The sequence below is a fragment of the Phyllostomus hastatus genome, unplaced genomic scaffold, assembly GCF_019186645.2.
Source record: "Phyllostomus hastatus isolate PE091 unplaced genomic scaffold, TTU_PhHast_1.1 phas_contig_40, whole genome shotgun sequence".
NCBI classification, from domain to species: domain Eukaryota; kingdom Metazoa; phylum Chordata; class Mammalia; order Chiroptera; family Phyllostomidae; genus Phyllostomus; species Phyllostomus hastatus.
In genome coordinates, this window is record NW_025333872.1 from 1,118,510 (window position 1) to 1,143,027 (window position 24,518).

General features: G+C 52.3%; 1 protein-coding gene across 4 annotated transcripts in view; it reads right to left on the minus strand.

Moving 5' to 3' along the window:
* The window catches only part of CPNE5 (copine 5), an 86,713-nt gene that overhangs the window by 56,275 nt on the left and 5,920 nt on the right, over positions 1 to 24,518 (minus strand). For all 4 annotated transcript variants that reach the window (XR_006786144.1, XM_045843119.1, XM_045843117.1 and 1 more), the window contains exons 2-3: positions 15,393 to 15,433; positions 14,563 to 14,609 (exon numbers count right to left, since the gene is read on the minus strand). Coding sequence is in view for 3 of the 4 variants with exons in the window: in XM_045843119.1 (XP_045699075.1) it covers positions 14,563 to 14,609; positions 15,393 to 15,433 (88 nt within the window). In the remaining variant the exon portion in view is untranslated. The remainder of the gene's footprint in view (positions 1 to 14,562; positions 14,610 to 15,392; positions 15,434 to 24,518) is intronic.

Genomic DNA, 24,518 nt, shown 5'->3' on the forward strand with positions numbered 1-24,518 from the left:
AGTGGAAAGGGACTTGGCAATGAGGTGCGAGCAGTGGGAAGCACATGAAGGCGTGTGGTCCGACTGACTGCATTACCTGGGGCAGCAGGGGAGGGCGGGTTAACCCCTCACCACCTGCAGTCAGAGCCAAGCCAGCCCTGAGCTCTCTTCCAGCTCCCTGGCCTATCGGTCCCTCCCTCCAGTCCTTCAGACACTCAGGGTCTGAAGGTGGGATGGGGACCTCGAGTTGCTCACAATCTGGGGCACAGACATTCTCTGATCAGCAAAGCTGAAGAGAAGCCCCCAAATCTTTGTTTTACCCATGGACTCTGATGTAGAGAGCCCCAGGGTAGGTGGGCGGGTGTGGCCGGTGCCGGCTGTGGTGTGTAATGGAAGGGGGTGCAGAGCCATCGAGGTGAGGAGGACCTCCCTGATCCCAGGGGCCAGGCAGCCTCCCAGGGGGAGAACAAAAATACAAATGAGAAAGAAGCCTGGAAATTAGGGTATTCATTCTCTGAATAGCTCACTTGGCAACAGAACCCAAAGGGAAAAGCTCCTGACTCTCCGCAAAAGTTGCTCCCAAGAGTTCCCAAAACCTCATGACTGAGCCCTGAGAATATCAATTAAGCAGCATTAATTATATGTCATCAGCTACAGTGAGACCCTCAAAGGGGAGGCAACTGTTCCTCCAAACTGCCCTGGGGCAAGGGCCAAGGTGGGGGCTGAGAGCGAGAACCCAGGTAAGACAGGTAAGGCAAGCGGCTGCAAGCCACTCAGCGAAGTCTCCCAACATCTGGGTCAACTCCCCACCGTCGCCCAGAGGAGGGTAGTGGAGAGGGGAAGCCAGGCGAGAGCCCAGGACCCCCACTGGCACAGTCTGTTGCTCATTATCCACGTGAGACAACATGGAAACCCCTCAGGGACTGCAAGTCCTCATCGCTAAATCAGAACAAACCGTCCCTTCTCCAGAGGAAGATAGAAAGGAGTGTGTGAGAAGCACCGCAGAGTGTCTGCATGCTTGCCCTTCAGCACCTGTGAGAGCCCTCACACAGCCCTCCTTAGCCCTACTCTGTGTCAGTCACCAAGTGCTTCCCATATAGTAACTTGTTTAATCTTCATGACAATATTATTAGGCAATGCTAATACTATTCCCATTTTACAGATAAATTAAGATGAAACTCAGAGACATTGATTGACTAACCCAAGGTCACACAGCAAGTGGGTGGTAGGGATATTTGAACCCAGGCAGATTTGGCTCCATATCAATAAGGATTTAAGGTAGTCACTAACCAAGAAGAGGTTAATACAAAGAATGAGGCTGGAACTATGTTCTATCCAGTCTTTACCACCATTTTTTTTCTCACCACTAGCCCAACCTCTGAATTCTTCGGTGCCTACTGTCCCTTCTACCTTGTTGACTCTTCTTATGGGGTCTGGAGGGTTCTACTGGTCAGGGGGCACCAGTGAGTGTCCCTGACCTATACCTCGGCTCACCCCATCCCTCCTACAGCCCCTGTGCTCACACATACACTCACAGTCCCGATCCCTCCTGTGATTTCCATAAACATTCATTGATTAACAAGTTGACCTAGAACCTAAAGATCTCAGAGCTGGAAGGAACCAAATCCTCTCAGCCAATGAGAAGAGAGAAGCAGGAAAGGGGGTTGGGGTGCTCTGACAGGGGTCACACTGCTGATTAAGAAAAGGGCTGTGAGGGGCTTCTGGTCAAAATAGTGATGTAGGGAGACATGGCCCGCCTCTTCACACAACCACATCAAAATTACAACTAAAATATAGAACAACCATCACTCAGGAACGTCAGAAATCCAGTTGAATGGAAGTCTGACAACTACGGAATTGAAGAAGCCACATCCATCCAGACTGCTAGGAGGTAGGAGGCACATGAATGAAGAATGGGCTGGCCCCACACCCACGTGGATAAATATTTGGGGGGGATATCTTGGGAATGAGAAGTCCCAGATCCACACCAGGCCCCCCAGCCCAGGGTTCCAGTGCCAGGAAGAAAAGTTCCCACAACTTCTGGCTGCAAAAACCAGCAAGGATTGAGTCAGTGGAGGAGGTTGTTGGAGCCCCCAACATTTCCTCTTGGGGAACACACACACAGACTCATCTACTCAGACTTGCTCCCTCTGAGCTCCAGCACCAGAATGGCAGCTTGAAGGACACCAGTGGTATACAGGGAGAGACTGAAGTATCTGGCATCAGGGTGAACAGAGGCCATTGTCCCTTTGCTGAACCCTCCCCACACAGAGCCGGCAAGCTGGTGCCATATCTGAGACTCCATCAACCTGGCTGACAATGTGTGACCCACTTTGGAGATGCATAGAGGCTCTGCCCCACCCAATTTATGAACCCACCCAAGCTGCTTTTCCATAAGAATAGCTGGTTTTGGCTCCTAAATCTTATCAAACAAGCAACAGCTGGCTTCAGTGAGCTCTAGCAGCAGTCAGTTTAGAGTTACAGCTTGGCTTCACCTGGGAATCTCCCAGCCCAGTGCCAGTAGCAGCCATTCCGGATTGCTCTGTGGCTCAGGCAGGGTGCCCTGTGCAAAACACTGGTGGGGGCTGACCTTGTCCTGCACCACCCAGGGAACCACATGGCCAACCCACGCAGTGGACAGCTATAGACCATGTTGGAGCACAACCACCCTGCCCCTGCATAGATGATCCTCCATAGATGGCAGAGATTGGTCACAGCCAGTCCTTGCAGCTGGCTAGATGGGTAAATCCCTCCCATTGATCTGCTAACAGCAACCAAGGCTCAACTACAAGAGAAGAGTGTACTTAGCCCACACGAAGGGTGCACCTTGAGTACCCAGCTTGGGTGACAGAGGAGATCCTACAGGAAAGCTACTACATTAGGCCACACTACCAAGACACAGAGTCAAAGCAGCTCCAGATAATACATAGAAACAAACACAGGGAGGCAGCCAAAACAGGGAGACAAAGAAACATGGCCCAAATGAAACAACAGATCAAAATTCCAGAAAAAGAGCTACACAAAATGGAAGTAAGCAATCTGTCAGATGCAGAGTTCAAACACTGTTTATAAAGATGTTCAAGGGACTTAGTGAGGACTTCAGCAACATAAAAAAGACCTAGTCAGAACTGAAGGATACACTAACTGAAATACAGAACAATTTACAGGGAAACAACAGTAGAGTGGATGAAGCTGAGAATTAAATCAATGATTTGGAACATAAGGAAGCAAATACCAACCACACAGAGCAACAAGAAAAAAGAATCAAAAAAAAATGAGGATAGTATAAACAGCCTGTGGGACAACTTCAAGAGGTCCAACATTCGTCTCATAGGGGTACCAGAAGGAGAAGAGAAAGAACAAGAATTTGGAAATCTATCCAAAGAAATAGTGAAAGAAAACTTCCCTAATTTGGTGAAGGAAACAGACATGCAAGTCCAGGAAGTGCAGAACGTCCCAATTATGAGGGATGCAAAGAGGCCCACTCCAAGACACATCATAATTAAAAGGCCAAAGATTAAAGATAAAGAGAGACTCTTAAAAGCAGAAAAAGAAAAGAAATTAGTTACCAGAAGGTTGGCAGATGGGAGAGAGGAGGGGGAGAATAGATGAAAAGGTGAGGGGATTAAGAAGTACAAATGGATTGAATAGCCACGGGGATGTAATGTACAGCATAGGAGATGGAGTAGCCAAAGAACTTATATGCATGACCCATAAACATGAACAGTGGTGGGGGAATTGCCTGAGGGAGTAGGGAGCACTGGATGGAGGGGGGAAGGGAAAAATCAGGACAACCGTAATGGCATAATCAATAAAATATAATTTAAAAATGAAAAAATAAAAATAAATAAATACATTTAAAAAAAGAAAGAACAGAAGGGCTATAACAAGAGCTGAGGTCACAGCAGTGCCCTGCTCTCCCAGAAGCCTGTCAACATCCCTCTCAGTTTTCTTCCTCCCATCAAATCCTCCTCCTCCTTCTGCTTTGTGTCGTGACTTCTCATCTTCAAAACACTTCCACGCATCCATGATCTCATTTAACCCCCCACTGACCCGGTGGAGCCCATATTATCGTCGTCCTCACTTTACAGACGAAGGCCCTCCCAGTGGCCCCCAGCCACGAGGAAGGGCGTCCAGGGCTCCCAGGAGTGACAGCATCACCACGGTCCCCTGCCTCAGTAATGAGTGGGTGGCTCTGCAGGCATGAACAATCTTAGCGGCCCTGATGTAAGCAGCCCTTGCCTTTTTACAAATTACAGCTGGGTGAAGCTTGGAGACCTCCCCTCAGCTGCAAAGCCCCCGGTGGCTGTGCTGGCCGGGACAGGAGGCCGGGGCTGACAGACTGCTCTCCACCACAAAGCTGCGCACGCTTCCCCAGCTGAAGCGCCCCTATAATTTCCATACATCAGCGACGGCTCCTTCACTGGGGATTCTAAAAGCCCTGCTGTGGAGCCTAGCCCCGGCCCCTCATGGATCATGTTCACCGTGATTAAAAGTGGAGGCCAGAAAGCTATCCGACTTAAACAGAAATAGGAAAAGGGAATGTGTCTGGCTCTAGGAACAGGGCCAGGGTGGGCGCCCAGGGCTGGGGAGGAGGAGGAGGCCCGAGGTCTGGGCACCTGGAAGGAGGGCACGGCCTGTGGACAAGAGCCTAGAGAACCTGTTTCCATGCCAGACCCACAACCATCTTGGATCTAGAAAGTTCTCTCAGGTTCTCACACTGGAGGGGTTCGGGATTCCGTAGCCACCCCTCCTTGGAGAGTGGGGAAAACCAGGCCCCGAGTGAGGAAGGAGCTTGCCTAAAGTCACACGAAGAGAACCGTGACTCCTTGGCCTGCCGGCCTCCCAGACCACTCCCCGGTTTGTTGAGGCTTCTAGGTGAGGAAGGGCAGAGGTGAGTGACTAGAGGAGGCTCCAAAGGCCTTCCTGGTGCCCAGGGCTGGACAGAGAAGGCTCCCCCTCTGGCCCCAGACACCAGTAGCAGCCTGTGAAAATTTACCAAGCTTGTAATGAAAGACTTCCAGCCTAAAAGCTTAGTTCCTAATTAGCCATTGTTCCAGATGATCTGTTAAATCATCCCAGCTCCTGGGGAAATAACCCTTGTACCAATAAGCTGAACTGCCAAGCTGCTGGCAAAACACTCTCCACCAGCCTGTCCCCTGGAGGCTGGACCGCTGAGCCCTGGGTCTGGCTGCAGCATATGGGGGGAGGGGCCTGAGCAAGCCCTGCCCTAAAGGCGCTTGTCCCCCAGCACACTCCTAATGTCTACAGCTCCCAACAAACGGCATGAGGATGTCTGAAATGCCATCAGTAGTTCCTTCCTCCAGGTAAAGCACTGGTCGCTCACTCAGGGCTTCTTATAAGAGCCATTATTGAACATTTTCTTTGTGCTAGGCACTTCACACGAATTAGTTCATCTAGTCCTCACAGCAGGCTCCTAAGCCTAAGTACTTGGGCAAAGAGCCCGGCTGGGAAGGTAGTAGCCAGGGTTTGGACCCAGTCACCTTGACTTCGGAGCCCATGCTCTCAACAGCTCAGCCACTGCTGTAAAGTGCAGCTGGACGCTAACATGGAAGAGTAAATAGATTGGTCAGCCATCAAGGGACCTGGCCTCAAACCTCAGGGTTTACTGGGACAGCAGACTCCTTTTCTTCAAATGAAATCGTGGGCTCCCTGCTAATGTATTGCCCAGAACTAGCACATGCCTCGGCTGAATGGGGGAAGGGACAGAAGGAGTCACACACAGATTCACAGTTGGCCCCTGAGGCACCACATCCAACTCCAGAGCCAGAAAAGGCCCCTCTGAAAGTCCACACAGGCAGATGGGAGGAGCAGGGAACCGGATCGCGTCACACCCCAGCTCTGCCACTTTCGAGGTGAGCCACTGGGCAAAGCAAGGACCCATCCATGCCTCTGCTTCCTCATCCAGGGTGTGGTGAGGCTCCGGGGAAGGGGTGCTGCTGATGTGGGGACTGCACAGGGCAGTAGGAACGTCAGTTGTCCTCCTGTTAAAGAAGCGGCAGCACAGGGGCCGAGCTTTCCCCCAGCTCTGTCTGATCGTAGTATATAATTATAACATTTACAAGCATTGGGCATAGCCAGGCACCGTGCTGAGCGATTCTGTCATTTACTCCAATGAGTGGGCGTTGGGGCCCCATTTTACTGGGACACCCCTTCCCAGACTTATGCATGGCACCACTCAACTCCAGTGGCACCAGCCCCTCAGAAGGGTCTCCCTCAACCCCTCTAACTAAAGCAGCCCCAACTCCCTGGCCACTCTGTCTCACTACACTTTTTCACAGCACTTATCGATCAGTCCCTGAAATTATCCAGTTTCTTGGCTGATTACACTAAGCTCTCCAGAGCAGGGACTCTGCCTGTCTTGTACTCCGCTATGTGCCTGGACCAGTATATATAGCATGTAGTAGGTGCTCAACAAATGCTTGTTCACCGACTCCCGAAACTGTGATTAAATCTAAGACCTGTACTCCCAACAGTGGGGCGCCACCCTCCCTGCTGAGCTGGCCTCTCGCCTCTCTCCAACACTCTGGGTCGGTCAGATTGAGCCACAGCCATCTCACGGGCACACAGGGCCTTCTCCCCCGCAGGCTTCACTCCTGTCGGGCCCCATTCCCGCAGTGCTCTTTCCTTCTCCCACCGTCCTTCAAGTGCCACCTCCCCCAGGAAGGCTCCCCAGCCCTCCTGGATCTCTCCCTGCTGTGAAGTGTTGAGAATTCACCTCCAAACTATTAGGAGGGCTCTTGATCTAGTTATGATCTGAAACGTGGGGCTTTCTAGAGGATCTGTTCTAATATGCTTATCAAGATGAAGGAAAATGAGGCTTTTAAATCATTCTATGTCTGTGTCTGGTCTCCCCAACTCCCCATATGGTCTCTAAGGGTAGGGAACTCCCTGCTGTGCACCCAGGAGGATACCAGAGTCCTATTTCAGTTATCTTTCTCCTTTTGGCCTCCACGCTCCTATCTATAGAACAGAGATAAAGTGTGTAAACAGACAGGTACACTATCTGTTCCCACAGCCCATCAGCGATACTATCAATGACAGCTGTCTATTACCAGTGCCTACCTGGCTCCTCCAGCTTGTTCTGTGTCACCTCTAATCCTTAAGACAATCCAGCAGGTAAGTATTGCTAGTTGCCCACTTTACATGTGAGGAAACTGAGACTCAGAGAGGATAAATGTCTAGTACAAGGTCACACAGCTTTAAGTACCAAGGTCCTGACACAGGCCAGATCTGTCTGACTTCCAAGAACTGCCCAAGAACTGCCCCTCCTCTGGTTCAATAGGGAGAGAACCCCAGTTTCCTAGGCATGTCACCTGGGGCCGGTTTCTTCACTTCTCTGTGTCTGGGGAGAATCTGTACCTGGCCACAGGGTGGTCACAAGGATTAGGGACAATGAGTATGCGATGCCCGCCACGAAGCAGGTGCTCAGTGAGGAGGCCTGCTGTCACAGAGCAGATGTTCTGAACATCTCGGTCAGCTCTGATTCTGATTCTCCGATTCTTAAACAACTGGAGTCATCGAGAGCAATCTTGGCTGCTGGGAGAGGGTGTCTGGGGGGCTCAGAGAGCACTGACGGTGGAGCAGAGTCAGACAAAGGCAGGGACGTGGCCGGAGGGTTTCCTCTGGAAGAACAGAATGAGGGCAGGACGTCCACCGATTGTCTGGATGCAGGGGAGGGACAGAGCAAGGGAAGGAGGTGCGCAACAGGCCATGAGGTAGGGTGGGAAAAACCCAGAGTCAAACAGCTTAGGTCTTTTTTTATTGTCTATAATCTATTGTTTTAAGTTATTTTTTAAAATGAATTTCATCCATCTTAGGCATGGGAGAGTTACATTTGAAAGGTGCTACTTAGGAGGCCTCACCTCAAATCCCTGATCTCCTGGGCCCTGGAGAACACTATCAACAGGGGGGAGTTAACAGTGATGTTTCACGGCCAACAGGAAGGTGCAGAGAGACACAGGGAGGTTAGAAGTGTTGAACGAGCACACAAGGACTTGCACGAGCTGGGCATGAGAATCTGTAGACACCAAGGCTCTTATGCCTTGGGAGTGGCTCTGGGTTCTGACACCCCTGGGCACTCCCACAAACAGAGGCTGTGGGGGCCTGATCGTCACCAACACTGGGCATCATCCCATGCCTGCCTCCAGGGAGCCTTTCAGACAAGAGGCCCTGGGACCTCACTGAGCTCACAAGGACAGGAGTGTGACTGGGGCCACTTGCTCATATTAGACTAGAGTCTGATCCAACCATGAGACCATAGGAAATTGGCAACATTTTCAAATTGCAAATCCATATGGTTCAACCTAACCTGCTGGTGCCTGTGGCAGAAATCAGCCTGAGTCCGGCTTCTGTGGCCACGTAGGCCCAGGTGTCCAGGTTGTGTGGAGCAGCCCTGGGCCTGTTACCCATCTCTGACTATGGGTGGCTGCTGGTATCTGCCCATAAGGCCTGAAAGCTGTGGACAGACAATGGGGTTAGATGGCTTCATAACCGTTGTGAATCCCAACTCTGCACCCATGAGCTATGTGGCCTGGCACAAGCCACTTCATCTTCTCAGCCTTAGTTTCCGTCTGTGACATGGGCCAGTCACATCTCCTCACAGGTCACTACAGCATCAGGGATGAGCCAGCAGAGCACGCAGCAGGGGCCGAATCAGCATTAGCTCCTTTCTTATGGCCATTCTGAGGGTATCCGAGTGGGAAAGGTTCTGACACCAAGCTAAGAAGTTTCATCTTAGAGGTTTGGCAGCCAGGTGAATCCCTGAGCTGTGGCTGTGAGAGCCACTGGAACCAGAGAAAAGCCCTTTTCTGTTCAGGAGAAACTAGAGGGGAGAAAAGGAACAGGGACACTGCCAGGGGGCAGGAGCCAGAAAGGCCACCATCCAGACAAGCAAGTTCTCATGGGCAGACTGAGAGATGCCCCCGGACAACACAGGAGGGGACAAACGCACTGGGAGCAGGGACCCTGCACTGTCAGCAGCCACCATCTGGCAGCCAGTGTGCCCAGGTGCAGTGCTCTGTGGAGCATGACACAGTGACGATAGAATCCCTAGGTTCTGCCTTTCCTGTGAGAGCCCCGGGTGAGAGACCCTTCCCACACAGGCTTGGGAGACTGCCCTTCAAGCCCCTCTCTTCCTGGAGGCCCTCACTCCTTGGACTTCAGGCGCTGCAGCCCCAGGCTGAGCAGGGGACTCAGGTTTTACAGGAAACCAGAGTATTTAGCAATGCTGGCTGTCACTCTGCATTCCTTATAAGGGCAGACTTGGTTTAGGTCAGAGGACCTCCAAGTGTGGCCATTTCCATGGAGACAGAGCACCCGAATACTCAAAGTGGGCGATGTCACATTGCAATTGATATTTCCAGGCATTTTGAAAGCATTAACTTACTTAGTCTTCCCAAGAAGATCTCCTAATTCCACTTTACATGTGAATAAGCCGAGAGTTGAAGAACGTAAATACCGCACCCGGGTCACACAGCAAATATCAGAGCTGGGATGGGAATGTGCAGGGTTTTGGACATCGAGTTCAGGGCCTCACCTGACAAGGCATCTGACTGTTATTCATGGTGTCCTTAGGGACCAGGTAGAGAAATATAGTGTGGGTTATAACAACTTTTGTGGATCCTAGGTGGCTGAACAGCACACCCCAAAAGTCAACTGGAGAACTGAGGTCTGTCCGGGCAAAGGACTCTGCTGGAGGACCCGGCACTCCAGCCCACTCAGCCATCCATCATTCACGTGGGCGACGACGACAGGACCAGGAGACAGAACCAGGACACTGAATCCAATCATGATTCAACGTGATCTTCACAGACCATACAACAGACTGATTCTACCAAATGACCCACAATAGAGATAAACATAAAATCACATTTAGACTCAAAAACTCAATTTTCAAGTCTGAGCCGAGGGAATCCCTTGTGAACAGCAGCTCATGTGAGAAACACACAGGAGCCCCCAAGCTCGATGTGAAGAAGGTTGAAGACAGGTGTCACAAAGGCCAGTGGACACCAGACAGCATGGACGGGCGCATAACCCTGAGAAACACACCCACAGAACTCGGAGACCTGGGGAGGGGCGTGATTGTGTAGTTCAAGCCCCTGTGCAGAGGCCACCAGCTCCTGATGCTCTGGGCTGGGCCAGTGGACGGCACAGGACACACACCTGGGAAAGAACGAGGAAGAGTGGACGCGTGTTCCAGGGGCGGAACACGCATGGCTCGATAAGGGACGAGAGGCGGTGACACAGACAGAAACTACTGATAGAAACAGTCACACTCTGAAGTCTGCCCCAAAGCAGGCTAACAGGGCCCTGTGAGCAGACTTCAGATAATGAGGAAAAGACCGTGGGGAAGAGAAAATCAGCTTACTTTGTACATCTACGGAGGGTAGAACTCAGAACAAGTGGAAGTTTGCCATTTATATAGAATTGCTACAGTTTTTATGTCAGACTTTAAAACCATTTTCCCATTAACCTCTCTGTGCTTCAGTTTCCTCCTCCGTGAAGTGGGACAGATAATAATAAAATGAATAATAATAATACTTCCATCATAGGTTGTTGTAAGGATTAAATGCTCAGAACAGAGCCTGGCTCATTACTGTCATACGGGTGCAGGCCATCAGCATCATGTGGCTGTTATTGTCACCGCCCTGAACTGAAAGTGAGCTCTGCTGGTTGTACACAGTGCCTGGTCCCCCTCATGTCCCCGGCATTCTCCCTGTCACATGCTCATTGAGTCAACGTTATGTGAAGGCACACGTCAAGGGGCTCTGATAATGTCATTCCAAATGTGAGGCGATGAACCGTCATCCCCAGTTGGTGTTAAAATGTTCAATAGGCTGAACTTGCTCAGAAGTAGACTGAGCGCTTTGGCAGGGACGTGTGGGCGTGCCTGTGGGGGCCACATACCCTGCCAGTGGCATGGGTCTATCAGAGGGATACCCTAAGATTTGGGATAACCCTCTCCTCCTTACTAAGGGGCCTTAGCCAGGACAGCCACCTGGCAAGGGAAGGGCCAGGACCAGCACCACACCCCCCAACACACACACTTTTAAATGGGAAACCAAGAGGCACTCCCTATTATGTCCCTCTTCCTGCTAAGAGTGTTTCTGGGACCCTTCCAACCTGGTCATCCTTCCTTCCCTCGGGACGTGCAGAAGGCTCTGGCAAGACTTGATGCAAATAGTGCTCGATTTCCTGGGTTAAAATCACATCTCAAGTCAATTTTCATAAAAGGCAGTGACACATCTAGGTGCCAGGATGATGGAGCTTTCTTGGAAGGCATTAAAATGACCTAAACAGTTAAAATCAGCTGAAACCCAGCAGCCAGGGGCTGCAAGTTCATCCTCTGCCGCCTTGTGCAAACCTGGGGTCTGGGCCCTGCCTAGAGGAACATCGACTTAGAGGAACTAGAGGGCCTGAACTTGACTCCCTCTGATCACAGGGAGGCAACACCCAGTAACAGATGTTTTGCAATGAGCCAGCAAGCGGAGTGGTAGTAACGGGTCTGCTCACTCTCGAAGGCAGTCTTCCACCCCAGGGCCAGTTCCATAGAGAGGCACCTGGGTTTTTCTGTAAATTCTCTATTCCTAATACTTTGCTCTGGGCGTCACACACAGAATCAGGCATAGAAGGAGGACCTCGGTATGTCCAAGTGCATCTTCTCTTCTCCAAAATAGCTCAAAGCCTGTGCTCTAGGGCTGCTGCCGGGGCCCTGGGCAGGTGGCCCCCACATGCCCCGCCCACAGTGACATATTGATCACTTGGAATCAGTTACCCGACAGGCAGCCGGTGCAAGAGGGGCACACTGACCCGTCCTTGTTGTGCCGAATACGGGGCATAAGTCTCTGCTGTGAAAGTGTCCTCCTGGCTGCTGGGGGCTAAGAGCAACATCCTATCTCTAGAGTCAAGGATCCAGGGCCAAAAAAGCTGGCCCAAGCAAAGCTTGTCACTCCTTTCCTAATCTACTCCCCAAGCCCAAACTTGGTTTGCATTCCTCAGTGATGAGCACCCAAACTTCAGTGTCTTTGTCCTGTTATTTCTTCCCAAATCTATTGTTTCTTTGCCTACAAAGTATAAAAAAGATGGCTGGTGCATCATTTCAGAGAGCATCATCATTTCGGAGAGCATCATCATTTATGATCTCCCATGCACGCATATCATGTTGGTTTTTCTCCTGTTAAGCTGGTGTCAATTGTATTATTGGTCTAAGAACTCAAGAAGGGCGGTGTGGATGGGGGAGATTCTCCTGCTCCCCAACAATACACGTGGCTGAGTTCTGCCACTGTCACCCCCGAAGGCTAGGCATGGTGCTCACTGCCTTCTGGAAATGAAGTCGGCCTCCTTGATCTCTAGAGCCCCCCTTGCTCTGGATTCTGGACCCACGACCCCACCTGTCCTCAGCCTAACGACCCCACCTGTCCTCAGCCCCATTCAGTTGCCTCCTCCTGCATTTTATCAGCCCACACTCTGAATGCCACCCTCACTCATCTGCTCGCTGTCTGTTCTGGTGTCCCCGTTTGCCCCTTGGATTCTCCACTCTGCTCTGTGCCCGGGAGGCTGACTCACATAGACTGCATCAAAGCTCCCCTCGACCCCCAGGTCTTCCAGTGGGTTCCACCAATGGGAACTGCTGGCAGAAAGCAGAGGGTGGGAAGAAAGTGAGACTGCCCGGGCTAACAGTGTCCCTCCACTGAGGGTCTCTGCTCCTGTCTGGAAGCCCCTTTACCCCTTCGGGCTTCCCACTGTTGCCAGCCTTATGATTCCTCACCCCTCACTGGTCTCCCTAAAACCTGCCCACTCCTTTATAAACAGCCCTTTATTGCATCCATCCTCCAGCTACCTGGGACCTGGCCTGACCTGCTGATCCCAGCCTCCCCCATACTTTGCTTATGCCACAATCCCTGCTGCTGGGCCCTGTGCTGTGTCCCCTGAGGTGGACATTCCCGCTGCACTGGGCTCCAGCACACTGATTCAGCCGCCTGAAGCCTGTCCTGTCCCCTCTTCAAATGAGGAGATTGAATCGGGCGACCCGTGGAGTCCCCTTGGACCCACATCCTCCTCTTTCCCACGGCACGCAGCCCTTAGCCAGACGGCTTGTGTTCAGTCAAATTCCATGTTTAAAAATCCAGTGAGCTATGAACATGGCGGTAACTTTCTCTCCTCTGAACTCCCATTCTCTTCTCAAGGACGCCTCTCACCGTTTCCTGTGAGGATTATTTATGCATGTGAGTCTCCGCTTCCAGGCTGCACACTCCCCAGTTCCAGCTGGCATTGTTCTTCGGACCAGCTCCCTCTCTCCCCAGCACCCTCACCTGGCTTGTTGCCCAGCACCCCATAAATGCTTCCTATTGCAAATATTGACTGAAACAGGGTTGTACCCAGCAGGGCCCTGAACACTCAGGATGATGCCGTGCAATGATATTTACTGAGCAATGACCACGTACCAGGCACGTTACACTCACCACAGGCCTGCAAGGTAGGTATTATCCCCATATAGTGTATGTGGAAACTGAGGCACAGACTGGTCAAGCAACTTGCTTGAGTACCACCTCCAGAGAGAGCTTGAGCCAGAACTGAAGCACAGGTGTGTCTGACAGCGAGGTCTCCCCCGCTTGCCCCTGCCCCACGCTGCTGGTGCGGTGGTAACAATCCGGACCCCGACCCCAGTGGAAACAAGTCTCAGTTACAGAATGCAGCCACCAGTGGAACAGTGCCCTTCTGAAGAGGCCTCTCCACACTTTCCTGAATGAATCACTAAGGCATTAGCACATTCCTGCTTTCTATGAAGCTTGGCCAAAGGCCTCAAAAGTAATTAGTTCATTTAAGTAGGTTAAATGTTTCCCCTGCAATCTGGTTTATGCTTCAATTGGTGTAGAGTCTTGGAGAGTGAAAAAGTAAACTTTAGCCCAGCCCCTGAGCAAGTATTTCCTATGTATTTTTTGGATAAAATTCACCCCCTTTGGCCGCTTGCTCTGGGGCCACATCTTGAGGGAACAAGGAGCAGGGCCAGAGAGGCTCTGGCCAGTTCTCCCGTGAGGACGATGATGGGCAGCGATGAAGCCCGAGTTACTGAAGCTTCCTCAGCTGCTCTCATTCTGATCATGCCGTCTGGAAGGGGCTCCCCAGGTTCTTGGCAGAGCTTGGAAGCCAAGCTAAGGAGCTGGGACTGGTTCAAAGCAGAGAAGAGTCACTGAAGGTTTCTGGGCAGGGGGTTCACCTAACTGAATGTTCACATTAGTCAGAACCACAGGGTGGCCGCTGTGAGCCAGACAAGGTGCGACATGTGGTGCCCGTGTTTCTCAGGCCGTGGCGATCTGGTGGGCCAGTGCTTCTTCGGTCTCCCCCAGACTGGGGCTCCCTGAGGACAGGAAGTTTCCAGCCCACCATCAGTTTTGTCCTGCAGCAGGAGGACAAGACCCCACCCTGTGCACACCCTACCATCCTTCCCTTGGGCCCAGATGCTATAGTTACAAACATCAGGTGGGATGTCTCCTGAGTTAGATGAATAAGCGACTACAGTCAGGGGCAGGCGTTTCTGGGGTGGGAAAGGGGCTGACCTACCTCCCTCCACTGCTTGTTCTCCATTCCTTGAGTATACATGACACATACTGTGAGGAGAGGAGGAAAAACGTGTTAACACACCAGACAGGCCAAGAGGAAGGTGGTACCCCAGGGTGGGGGGCTCTGGAGGGTGAGGACCCTCAGGAGACTCGGGCCCAGGTAGCAGTGTTGGGTCTCGGGGGACTGATCAGCTTGGAGAATGGGGTCTAGAATATCCGCGTGTCTGGGAGGAGTACTCTTTGGGAAGGGAGTCAGGAGCCATTTGCATCTAGGCCTGGGCAAGGGAGAGGTGTGAGGCAGGTAGACGGGTGGGCATGATGGGTGACTTGAAGGCAGAGGTGGGACCGGAGAGCATCTGAAAATCAACTCATGCTTTTTGGGCTCAAGGCGGCCTCAGAAGACATATTACTATCATCAGCCCCTTTCACTGATGGGTCAGCTGAGGCTCAGAGGAGGCCAATGACCTGTTTGAGGTTATATACTTGAGTGGTATATCTGTGGGCTAGAACCCTGGATCCGAGATCAGTGCTCCTTCCCCCAGACCACGGCCAACTGGGGCTTTCAAATGCACCAGTGTTCCTGGGGCTGAAAACTCCAGGTCCAGACCTCCTGACCACCCCCCCCCCCCCCCCGACCCACTGGGTGGCGTTGAGGCTTCACAGGTATGGGGGCTGGGAAGGGTCAGAAGCCCCGGTTCTTTCTCCAAGCAGTATTAGTGAAACAGCCTTGGTGCACCTGGGCCAGTGCCGTGCACGTATGGAATGCTCAGTAGGGGCTCCAGTGTTGGCGATCAGTCCCGATGTGGTTATTATTATCAGGGCAGGACTTACATGGGTCGGACTTGGAGAACATGTCTTTGTCCAAAAGGTTCCTGAAAGAAGGGGAGAGAGGAAGAATTAGCAGAGCCCAGGAGGGGAGGACCTCGGAGGACTCAGGCCATTACTGAGACCTGGGGGCTGCTGCCACCAGCCTGGCCTCAGACAACACAGGAAGAGCAGAAGGCTCCTTCTGCATTGTTTACTTTGCTCATTAAAGCCGACAGGGCAGGTGCTGCTGGAGGGTCTTCAGCTCAGCTTCCTAAGGGGTGTGGCTCTCTACCTACCACCCCCACCATCGCTGTACTCACTCCGGTACCCTGGATCCCCCAGCCCCTCACTCTTGGGCCAAATCTCAATCTGCCCAATGTCTTCACCTGTTCTAGAAACTCTCCTTTTACTCTATGTCTGTCTCTCGAAAAGTAAAATCAAGCCATCAAAATGTATCCATCCAGCGTCCCATTCTCTCAGGCACGGCTCTACTCACAGCCAGCTTATTCCGTGTCTCATCTGTGCTGCTGGATTAATGGATTACACCTCCCAGTGGATGCAGACTCATTTGAACAGGGTCCTCCTGTGGTCAAGGCCACAGCTAACACATGGCCCTGGAAATCAGACTTGCAGGCATACAGCAAGATGATGGTCACCACCTTTGGGGACTGCAGGTCTTTAACAGGTGTGAGCCCTGCTGCCTTGCCTCTGTGCAATCACAGCTCCTGCTCTTTGAACCTCGGCCATGGATTGGGCACTGTGCCAGGTGTTCTGCAAACATGAGCTCTCAGTCCTCACCCTGTCCTACAAGGTCAGTGTTGCGGAGGCATCATCCCATCTTACAGATGTGGAAGCGGAGGCCCATGGAGATCAGGCAAGGGTCTGTCCTGCACAGCTGTTGTCCCTCATTCTCCAGTGACCTGCTGCTGGCAGGAAGCAACACAGGAAGTGACTCAAGCTCTCTGAGCCTCTGTTACCTCATCTGTACAATACAGCAAGAGCGCCAGCTGTGAAGGCTGTTAAGGCTCTGTGATGTCTCCTCAGCCCTCCCCATTCCTGTATACACCCATGGTTTCCTCCTGCTTCTCCTCCCAAGGCTTTCTCTGGCAGGCGGGCTGCGAATAGCAGGTAGTTTACAGTTTACACTCAGAGGGCAGCCCTCAGCCAATGATGGGCAGGAGCTGGGGGAAAAATACCACTTCCTCACTCCCTTCCCCACTCTCACCCCCTGAGTCATGCTCCAGTCTCCCAGAGGGGCCCAGTGGGACAGAACCCCAGGGAACCTGCTCACTGAAGACCAGTGCTGACTGGGCAAAGCCTCCCCCACACACCCTGTCCCTGAAGGAGCTCCCTACGAGCCGCTCCTGCCTACTCGAGCTCCACACCGCCCCCCTTTCCTCACTGCCCTCAAGTTTAGCTCTGCTCTGGCCAGCCACCTCAGCCTTGCCACACCTCCCTCCCAGGTGCCCCTGGGGGTTGTCTTACCTCTCCCCTCTCTACTCCCACATTCCTCCATGGGCTTTCGTGCCCCTTGAACCCCTTTCTCAGAGAGGAGAAATGGTCCACATGGGTCTGTGTGGCTTCCTGACAGCCAAGTCCTCATGTAAGAGCTGGATGGGCCGTCGGGGTCATGTGCCCCACCTTCTCCTGAGAAGGGAGCATGGCACCAGAGTGGCCACTCCTCACAGCAAGTAGTGGTAGAGCGAGAAAGATCTAGAAGGAAGCCTTACCCTAAGTCACCATCACTAAAGCCACCAGGAGTGACAGCTTGTCTGGGCAACTTGACCCCACACTCAACTCAGTCCCCCCATAACCTCTGTCCTGACTTGGAAGCCAAAGACCAGCTGACAGACCCAGCTGACAGACAGACAGATGCAGCAGCAACCTGGGGCCAGCACATGCCCCCCACCACTGCCTGGGGAGGCCCCAGGCTGTGTTCAGGAAGCACCCAGTGCCAGCCCTCAAGCAGATCCCCTGAGGTGTCTCTGAGAAAGAGATCCCCAGACCCACACCCCCACTCCAGTCTCTTCATTCGGGGGCCTCTCCCGAAGGTGGCCACCCTCAGCTAGCTCCCCTCATCCCACAGGCACACAGCTCCTCTGCTGGTGGCTCCCACCACCCCTCCAGCAGCCCTGCTCCCAGCCTGCTGCCACTTTGGGAACCATCTGACTAACCTCCCAGCCCAGGGCAGAGAGCCCCAGGGGCAATGGTAAGTGAGGCAGCTCTCTGAAAAGCGGGCAGCAGGGGCTACAGGTAAGATACCACCTCATGCATGTGCATCCACTCCCAGGCAGGTGGGCCCGCACCTGAGTTGACTTTGCCCTCCTGCAGTGAGCTAAGTTTGGAGGCAGAGCATCTGTCTTGATTTAAACAAAGGACAAAACGCCTCTGCACCAGAGATGACTACAGTGGTGGAAACTGAGGCACGGCGAGGAGCTAGAAAGTAAGAAAGGGGTTGGGGCAGAATTTCTCTGTTACAGCAAGTGCTGAAGTTTCTCTTTGAATGCTATAATGAAATTCGATAATTACCTAAAATCCTAGAATGGCCAAGTTGGAAGGGACCTAAGAGGTCACTTTTTCCAATTCCTTTATAAATCAGGATCGTAAGACTCAGAGAGAAGGGAAGTGACTTCTCCAAGGTCTGGAGTCCTTCCAAGTCTGGGTCTGGAACTCAGGGTTAGTCCTGTCTAAGCTAGTAAGAAAGAGGGTAAGATCCTGGATTTCAGCCTTTGCAGCCTAGGGGTGTGTGTGTGAGTGTGTGTGAGGGAGGGAGGGAGAGAGGGAGGGAGGGAGGAGAGGGTGGGGGTGGGGGTGGGGGTAGGGGAAAGGGAGGGAGGGAGAGAGCCTGCGAGTGAGGGTCTGTGTTCAAAGAAGCAGTCAGGCTTTCCTCGGCTCTGTCCACCTTCCAAGCTGGGCAAGAGGCACACAGCTGGACTAAGAAATAGAATCCAGACACCTACCTTTGGTGGCTTCCTGCCCAGTGACCTCAGGACTCTCACTGCACCCTGGGGCATGCGTCATCCTGGCCACGCACCCAAAGGCAATGCCAACCGTCTTCCCTCCATGCTGCTGAGATCATGCTTACATCCTTCCAGACCCACTCCTATCCTTCCTCCTCGATTTTGCCTTTCCTCAACAGACACTGACCAACAGCCCTTCCCTCTCCCCTCCCCTGAGCTCTCTCTGGCCTGTAGTGCACAACCCTCTGAGTCATACCCAGCATACCCTGGGATGCAAAAGCAGGGGTGCATCTGTCTCTCCCACTGGCCGTGTGCTCCTCCAACACAGGACCCCGCCTCTGCCTTGGGCCAGGCCAGCCTCTGACTCAGAGCAGGGGCCTGACAAATTGGATGGGTGAAGGCAGACCAAAGCAATGGCCAAATGGGTGAACGAGGCCCTTGTCTCTGCACTGGCATGGCGCCTGGTCATGGTCAGGGCAAGCCCTGATACTTCCTCTTAGTTTCAGAGCCTAATGGTTAAATGCATGAGCTACAAGTCAGATATGCTGGCTCCATATCCCAGATCTGGACAAGTTACTGGCCTTCCTGTGCCTCCGTTTCCCCATCTGTAAAGTGGGGCTAAAAGCAGTTGCTCCCTGAGGACTCCTGTAAAGCACTTGGACACGGTGAGGCTTGTCAGGTGGGTCAGCCATCATGGGCCAAGTGCTGTGCAGAGCAGTCGCCCCCGGGGTGGGTGCTCAGGCTCACTTGGTGACAAAGGAGAGACAGAATGGGTGGCACGGCCACCTCTACCCCACCGTTCCAAGGAAGCCCACCCCCCGCCCATGCACACTCCCAGCACCCTGTGGTAGAGTGTGTGTTGAACGCCCCCACTGGCTGAGAGCAGTCCCCTCACCCCAGCCCCAGGCCTCCCTCGGCCTCCCTTCCTTGAGGACCCTCTGCCCCTCTGCCTAGGTCCCTGCGCCCTACACCCCTCTCTGATCCCTCACCTGGTCCACACTTGCCCCACCTGTGCATCACCCCAACTACCTGTCCTGACAGACACCTCAGGGCCCACTGAGCCTGCCCTCCTGGTCTTTGGATGGTGGCTTCACCCCATAAGCGATGGGCCTCTCGACTTCTTGGGACTTGCCCCTTCTCCCACGTGTAAGAAGGCAGATTCTTGGGCCCCATTCCCAGATTCTGATTTTGTAGGTCTGGACAGGGCCCCAGAAGCCCTGTTTAAACAAGCCACGTGAGCATGCACACACACACACACATGCACGCACGCACGCACGCACGCGTGCACTGTTTCCAACCATGGCAGCCCAGATCGCACACATCGGGACACCGTGTCTCAGGGCCTCCGCTCCTCCCCTGCAACAACATCACATGGGAGCCTGGGAAGGCTCTTACGTGATCCTCACCTGATCCACTGCAGACTCTGAGGCTCAGAGGAGGTGAGGGCCTCACCCACAGGCGCACAGCCAGTAAGAACCCGAGGGGCAGGAACCCAGGTCCTTAAGCAGGGCCCGAACCACAAGGGCACAGACAGACCAGACCCTGAGGGCTTTTCTCCATCGTCTATCTTCGGAGAGCTCAAAGAGAAATTTTTTCCAACAGACAAATGTATTTTTCCCCCAGAAGAACATAAAACCCTTCAGCTGACCGCTCAGCAGCCTAGAAATTGGCTTCTTTTGTTCCTCAAATCAAGACCAGGGAAGCAGAGCTGAGGGCCCTGTGCCTCTCCACGCTCCCCCAAGGAGCCATTCATTGGCAGCAACAGAATGCCCATGACTTGGTGCTGGGGTCACAAGTCTCTAAGGCCCCAGCAAAGGGAGAAAGCACTGGGGTGGTGGTGGGGGGCGCTGAAATGAGAGCTCCTGGCTGGTGATGAGGGAGAAAGCCTAAGGGCAACTCTTCCCATCTGGGAGACTTAAAAATGTCAGAAGCTGTCAGAGAGCGGGAAAAACCCCGCCCTCATGGAGGCCCAGTCTGAGGGGAGACACGGCCCTGCCCTCAGGGAGCCCCAGTGTGAGGAGACACATTTGTTCTTGAGCTGAGTTTCTGGGTGGACTGACCGCACATCCCTATGTGTCTCTGAGAAAGCCCACGAAGGCGGCATGTATGCACTGAGCAGGGACTGTGGCCACAGCGCAGAGAGCAGCAGGGTAGGAGGGCCCATCCTCAGCTGTCCTGGACCAGAGGTCCTTAATAGGTTCCATAAACCCCCTGAAACTGTAAGCAAAATGTGGCACACTGGTACATATAAATGCATTCTTTTTAGAGGGTTTTCATCATATTCCCAAAGTGTTTATCAGGCTGAAAAGGTTAGGAAAACAGGGTTCATTTTCTTTCCAACAACCCTCCCTGAGCATCCCTCCAACCTCTGACAAAAGGCAAGGATGTTGAGAGCATAGACTTGGAGCTTTGTGGCTGGGTCCCAAACCCAGCTCTGCCTGTTATTGGCTGTATGACTCGCTAGCTTCTTTGTGCCTCAGTATCCCCATCTGTAATGTGGTGGTAATAACCGTCCTCTCCTAGGGGTTTTCTGAGAATAGAATTCATACGCAAAAGAGTTCTAACAGTGTCCAGCACACGATAAGCTGCAATCCAGTGCCTGATATACCGTAAGTGCTCACTACAGGCCTGTGGAGAGTGGAGAGGCTTCTAGCGATGCCCACGTCCTCGCCCTGCTCCCCAGTGCTGGGCTGCAGGAAGACTTCGAGTGCTGGCATGCCCTTGCCCACCACTACCCACCTATCTGGCTGTGAGGCCTTCCTTGAGGAGAGCAGGCAGGACAGAGGAGCCGCTATCAGGGAGAAACAGGAACCCTGAGGAGGCCCACAGAGACCCCTGAGCTTGAAGGTCCCCACTAGCAACACTCCATTGTCTAAGGAGCAACTCAACACCAAACATCTGGCCAACACCCCAGGCAGGCAGAGCGGACAAGCAAGGAATGCTATCACCGACAAATCCTTTGCTGGATACTTAATCTGTGACACCCTATTCACCCTACAAATCAATGCCAGGAGGTAGGTGTCACCCCAAGCTGCAGGCAAGGCAGCTGGGCTGAGAATTGTGCCCAGTGTCACCCAGCTTCCAGGTAGCACGCGGATTGAACTCTGAATCCCAAGCCCCTTTGGACATGTCACGGGAGTGTCTGCACTACCAAGGCCCAGGGTCTCCCGAAGACCCACCTCAGCCAGAAGTGCCCCTCCCATTCTCACTCTATGTGTCTTGCCACCGGCCTCATCAGGGCTGCTCCCCAAGGAATGGCCTGAGGAGAACCGGGGTCCTTTCTCTCTCTCTCTGCCCTGCTCCCCTCCGCACAGGCAGAGCGAATCCGAGGCAAGGCTCTGGGTGAGCTGCGGAGGCGAGCAACCTTGGCGCCCAGCCCCTGGCACTTGCCGGTCTCCCCTTTCAGATCCCATCCTCGCCTGTGTGCACTGTCTCCTTGCCAAGTCTCCTCGCCAAGGTCTAAAAAGTAATTTTCACATGGCTTAGAGCACACTTCTTCCTGGGGCTATTTGCATTTTTATTATTGTTAATTATTGTAGTAATTATCCCTCCCATGCTGCATGACCAAGGGGAGAGAGCATGAGCTCTGGCCGGCCTCAGATGCACCCACACTGGAGTCTCCAGGGCCACTTCGTAGTTCTGTGACCCCGGATGAGCTACTTAACCTCCGTTGCCTCATCTGTGCAAGGGGTCACATACCTGCCTTGCACAGCTGTTGTGAAGCCAACACACAAAACACACAAAAGTGTGTTTAACATAGAAACACTGGAAGCACGTTTGATTCCTCTCTCCCTGTGCCCCGCTCTTGTCCCATTCATCAAGTCTTTTTTTTTAAACCTTACCCGAGAATGTCTTTTTTATCTATTTTAGAGAGAGAGGAAGTGGGAGAGAAATATTGATGTGAGAGAGAAGTATCAATCAGATTGGTTGCCTCCCGTATGCACCCCAACCAGGGGTGGAAGCCACACCCTAGGTATGTGCCCTGACCAGGAATCAAACCCATGGCCTGTTGGTGTACAAGGGTGACACTCCAACCAACTGAGCCACATGGTCACGGCCCATTCATCAAATCTTAAAGGTCTCTACTTCAAAAACACATCCCAGGTCTGCCCACTCTTCCCCATGCCTCTGTCGCCATTATCTCTCACCTGGATGCTGCAGTGGCCTCCTGCCTAGCAATGTGCTTCAGTTCCTGCCTCTCCCCTCCCCACACCAGTGCATTCTCTTACAAGAAAAATATTTACCAGAGAAAATATTTAGAAGGCCAATCAGATCACATTAGTCCTGTTTAACCTTGCCCCCAAGTGCTATTGGAATAATAAATCAAGCTCCTTAGCACGGTCACAGGTCATAATCTGTAACCCCATTTCCTCTCTGAGGTCGTCCTCTCCCACTCCTCCCCGGGGATTCCCACTGCTCCAGCCACACTAGCCTCCCTGCAGTTTTGCAAGAATGCCAAGGCCTTCTCTGCCGCTGGGCCTTTGCACTCGCCCTTCTATCTGAATCACCCTCTCTCTATATCCTCCCCCAGGGGGCTTTCTCACCCACTGGCTCTCAGCTACATGTCACCTGCCCACCTTGTCTAAAACATCCTCAACAAACACAAATTTAGTTGAAGAGCACTTATCTCTATCGAACATTATTTAATAAAAAAGTATGTATTTGTTTATATTCCCCACCCGCGATGCCACTGGGAGTTCTGTGAGAGGAGAGTTTGTCTGTCTCGCTCCCCACTATATCCACAGCTCTTTGGACTGTGCTTGGCACAAAGAAGCCTCTTAATAGCAAATGAGGATCAATATCAATTGTCGAATGAACAGATGTGCAGTCGTGATCAATTATTGGTACCTACATCATTATTGAGTTTATTTAGCACATTCTACTTTATACAGGACTACACAAACATAATCTTTTTTGTTTTCATAACAATCCTACAGGATGTGGACAGGACCAGTACTTCCCCCATCTCACAGATGGAGAGCCTGCAGTTAGAGAACTTAAATGACACGGCCAAGGTTTCAGAGAAGGTAAGTCAGGCGCTTTGTTGACTTTCAGTGTCTTGCCCAGAATTCTTCAGGACTGAAAGGCATAAAGCTGTCCTATTGGGACCTTCAGGCACTATGCTAGTCCAGCAGAGGTGAGTGATATTAGGAAGCAGAGGAACCTTGCAATGTTTTGAAATCACACTAAGTCTTTTCTGCTTGCCCAGGAAACTGGCAGGAAGACAGGAAGTCAGGGGTCCAGCTAAGCTGTGCTTGGATAATCAGCCCCCAATCATCTAACACTGGCTGTCCACTGACTGCAGAAAAATCCAAGGAGCTGGTCCTCAGAGAAGCCAAACCCTAGGCCCCTGTATCCCCAGGAGCTGAAGTAGCCTAGGGATCACTTGGAACTCCTCCTTGTGGAAGAGTCCGTGGCTCTCCAACAGCAAGCATTCTTCACTCTTCCTGTTAACAGAACCCACATTGGTTAGGTATTTGATGGAGACTCCCAGAAGTCAGAGTTCTCATTGTATTAACTGAATTGTATACCCCCCAAAATTTATACATTAAAACACTAACCCCCAATGTGATAGTATTTGGAGATGAGGCCTTTGGAAAGTAGTTAGGGTTGCAGTCATAAGGATGGGATTATGATAGGATTAGTGCCCTTAAAGAGACACACCAGAGAGCTTGCTTTCTCTTTCTTGCTCTGTCATATGAAGCCAGGAAGAAAGTCCTAGAACTCAACCATGCTGGTGACCAAGTCCATTTGTCTTGGAATTCCATTCTCAAGAATTATGATAGCCTTGGCTGGTGTGGCTCAGTTGGTTAGAATGTCATCCCATAAACTGAAAGGTCGAGGGTTCAATTCCCAGTCAGAGCACATGCCTAGGTTGCAGGTTTGGTCTCTGGTTGGGGGTATACGAGGCAACCAATCTATGTTTCTCTCTCACACTGATGCTTATCTCCCTCTCTCTGCCTTCTTTCTCTTCTCTCTAAAAATCAATAAGCATGTCCTCAAGTGAGGATAAAAAAAATGTGATAAATTTCTGTTTAAGCCACCCAGTCTATGGTATTTTGTTATGGCAGCCTGAGCTGACTAATATACTACTAGTCTAGGGTTAGACATGAGACCCAGCTTTGTCTATTGAAATAGAAGGGGCAGTCTGCTGAGAGATTCTGGTAGGGGCTGTGCTTTCCAGATAAAA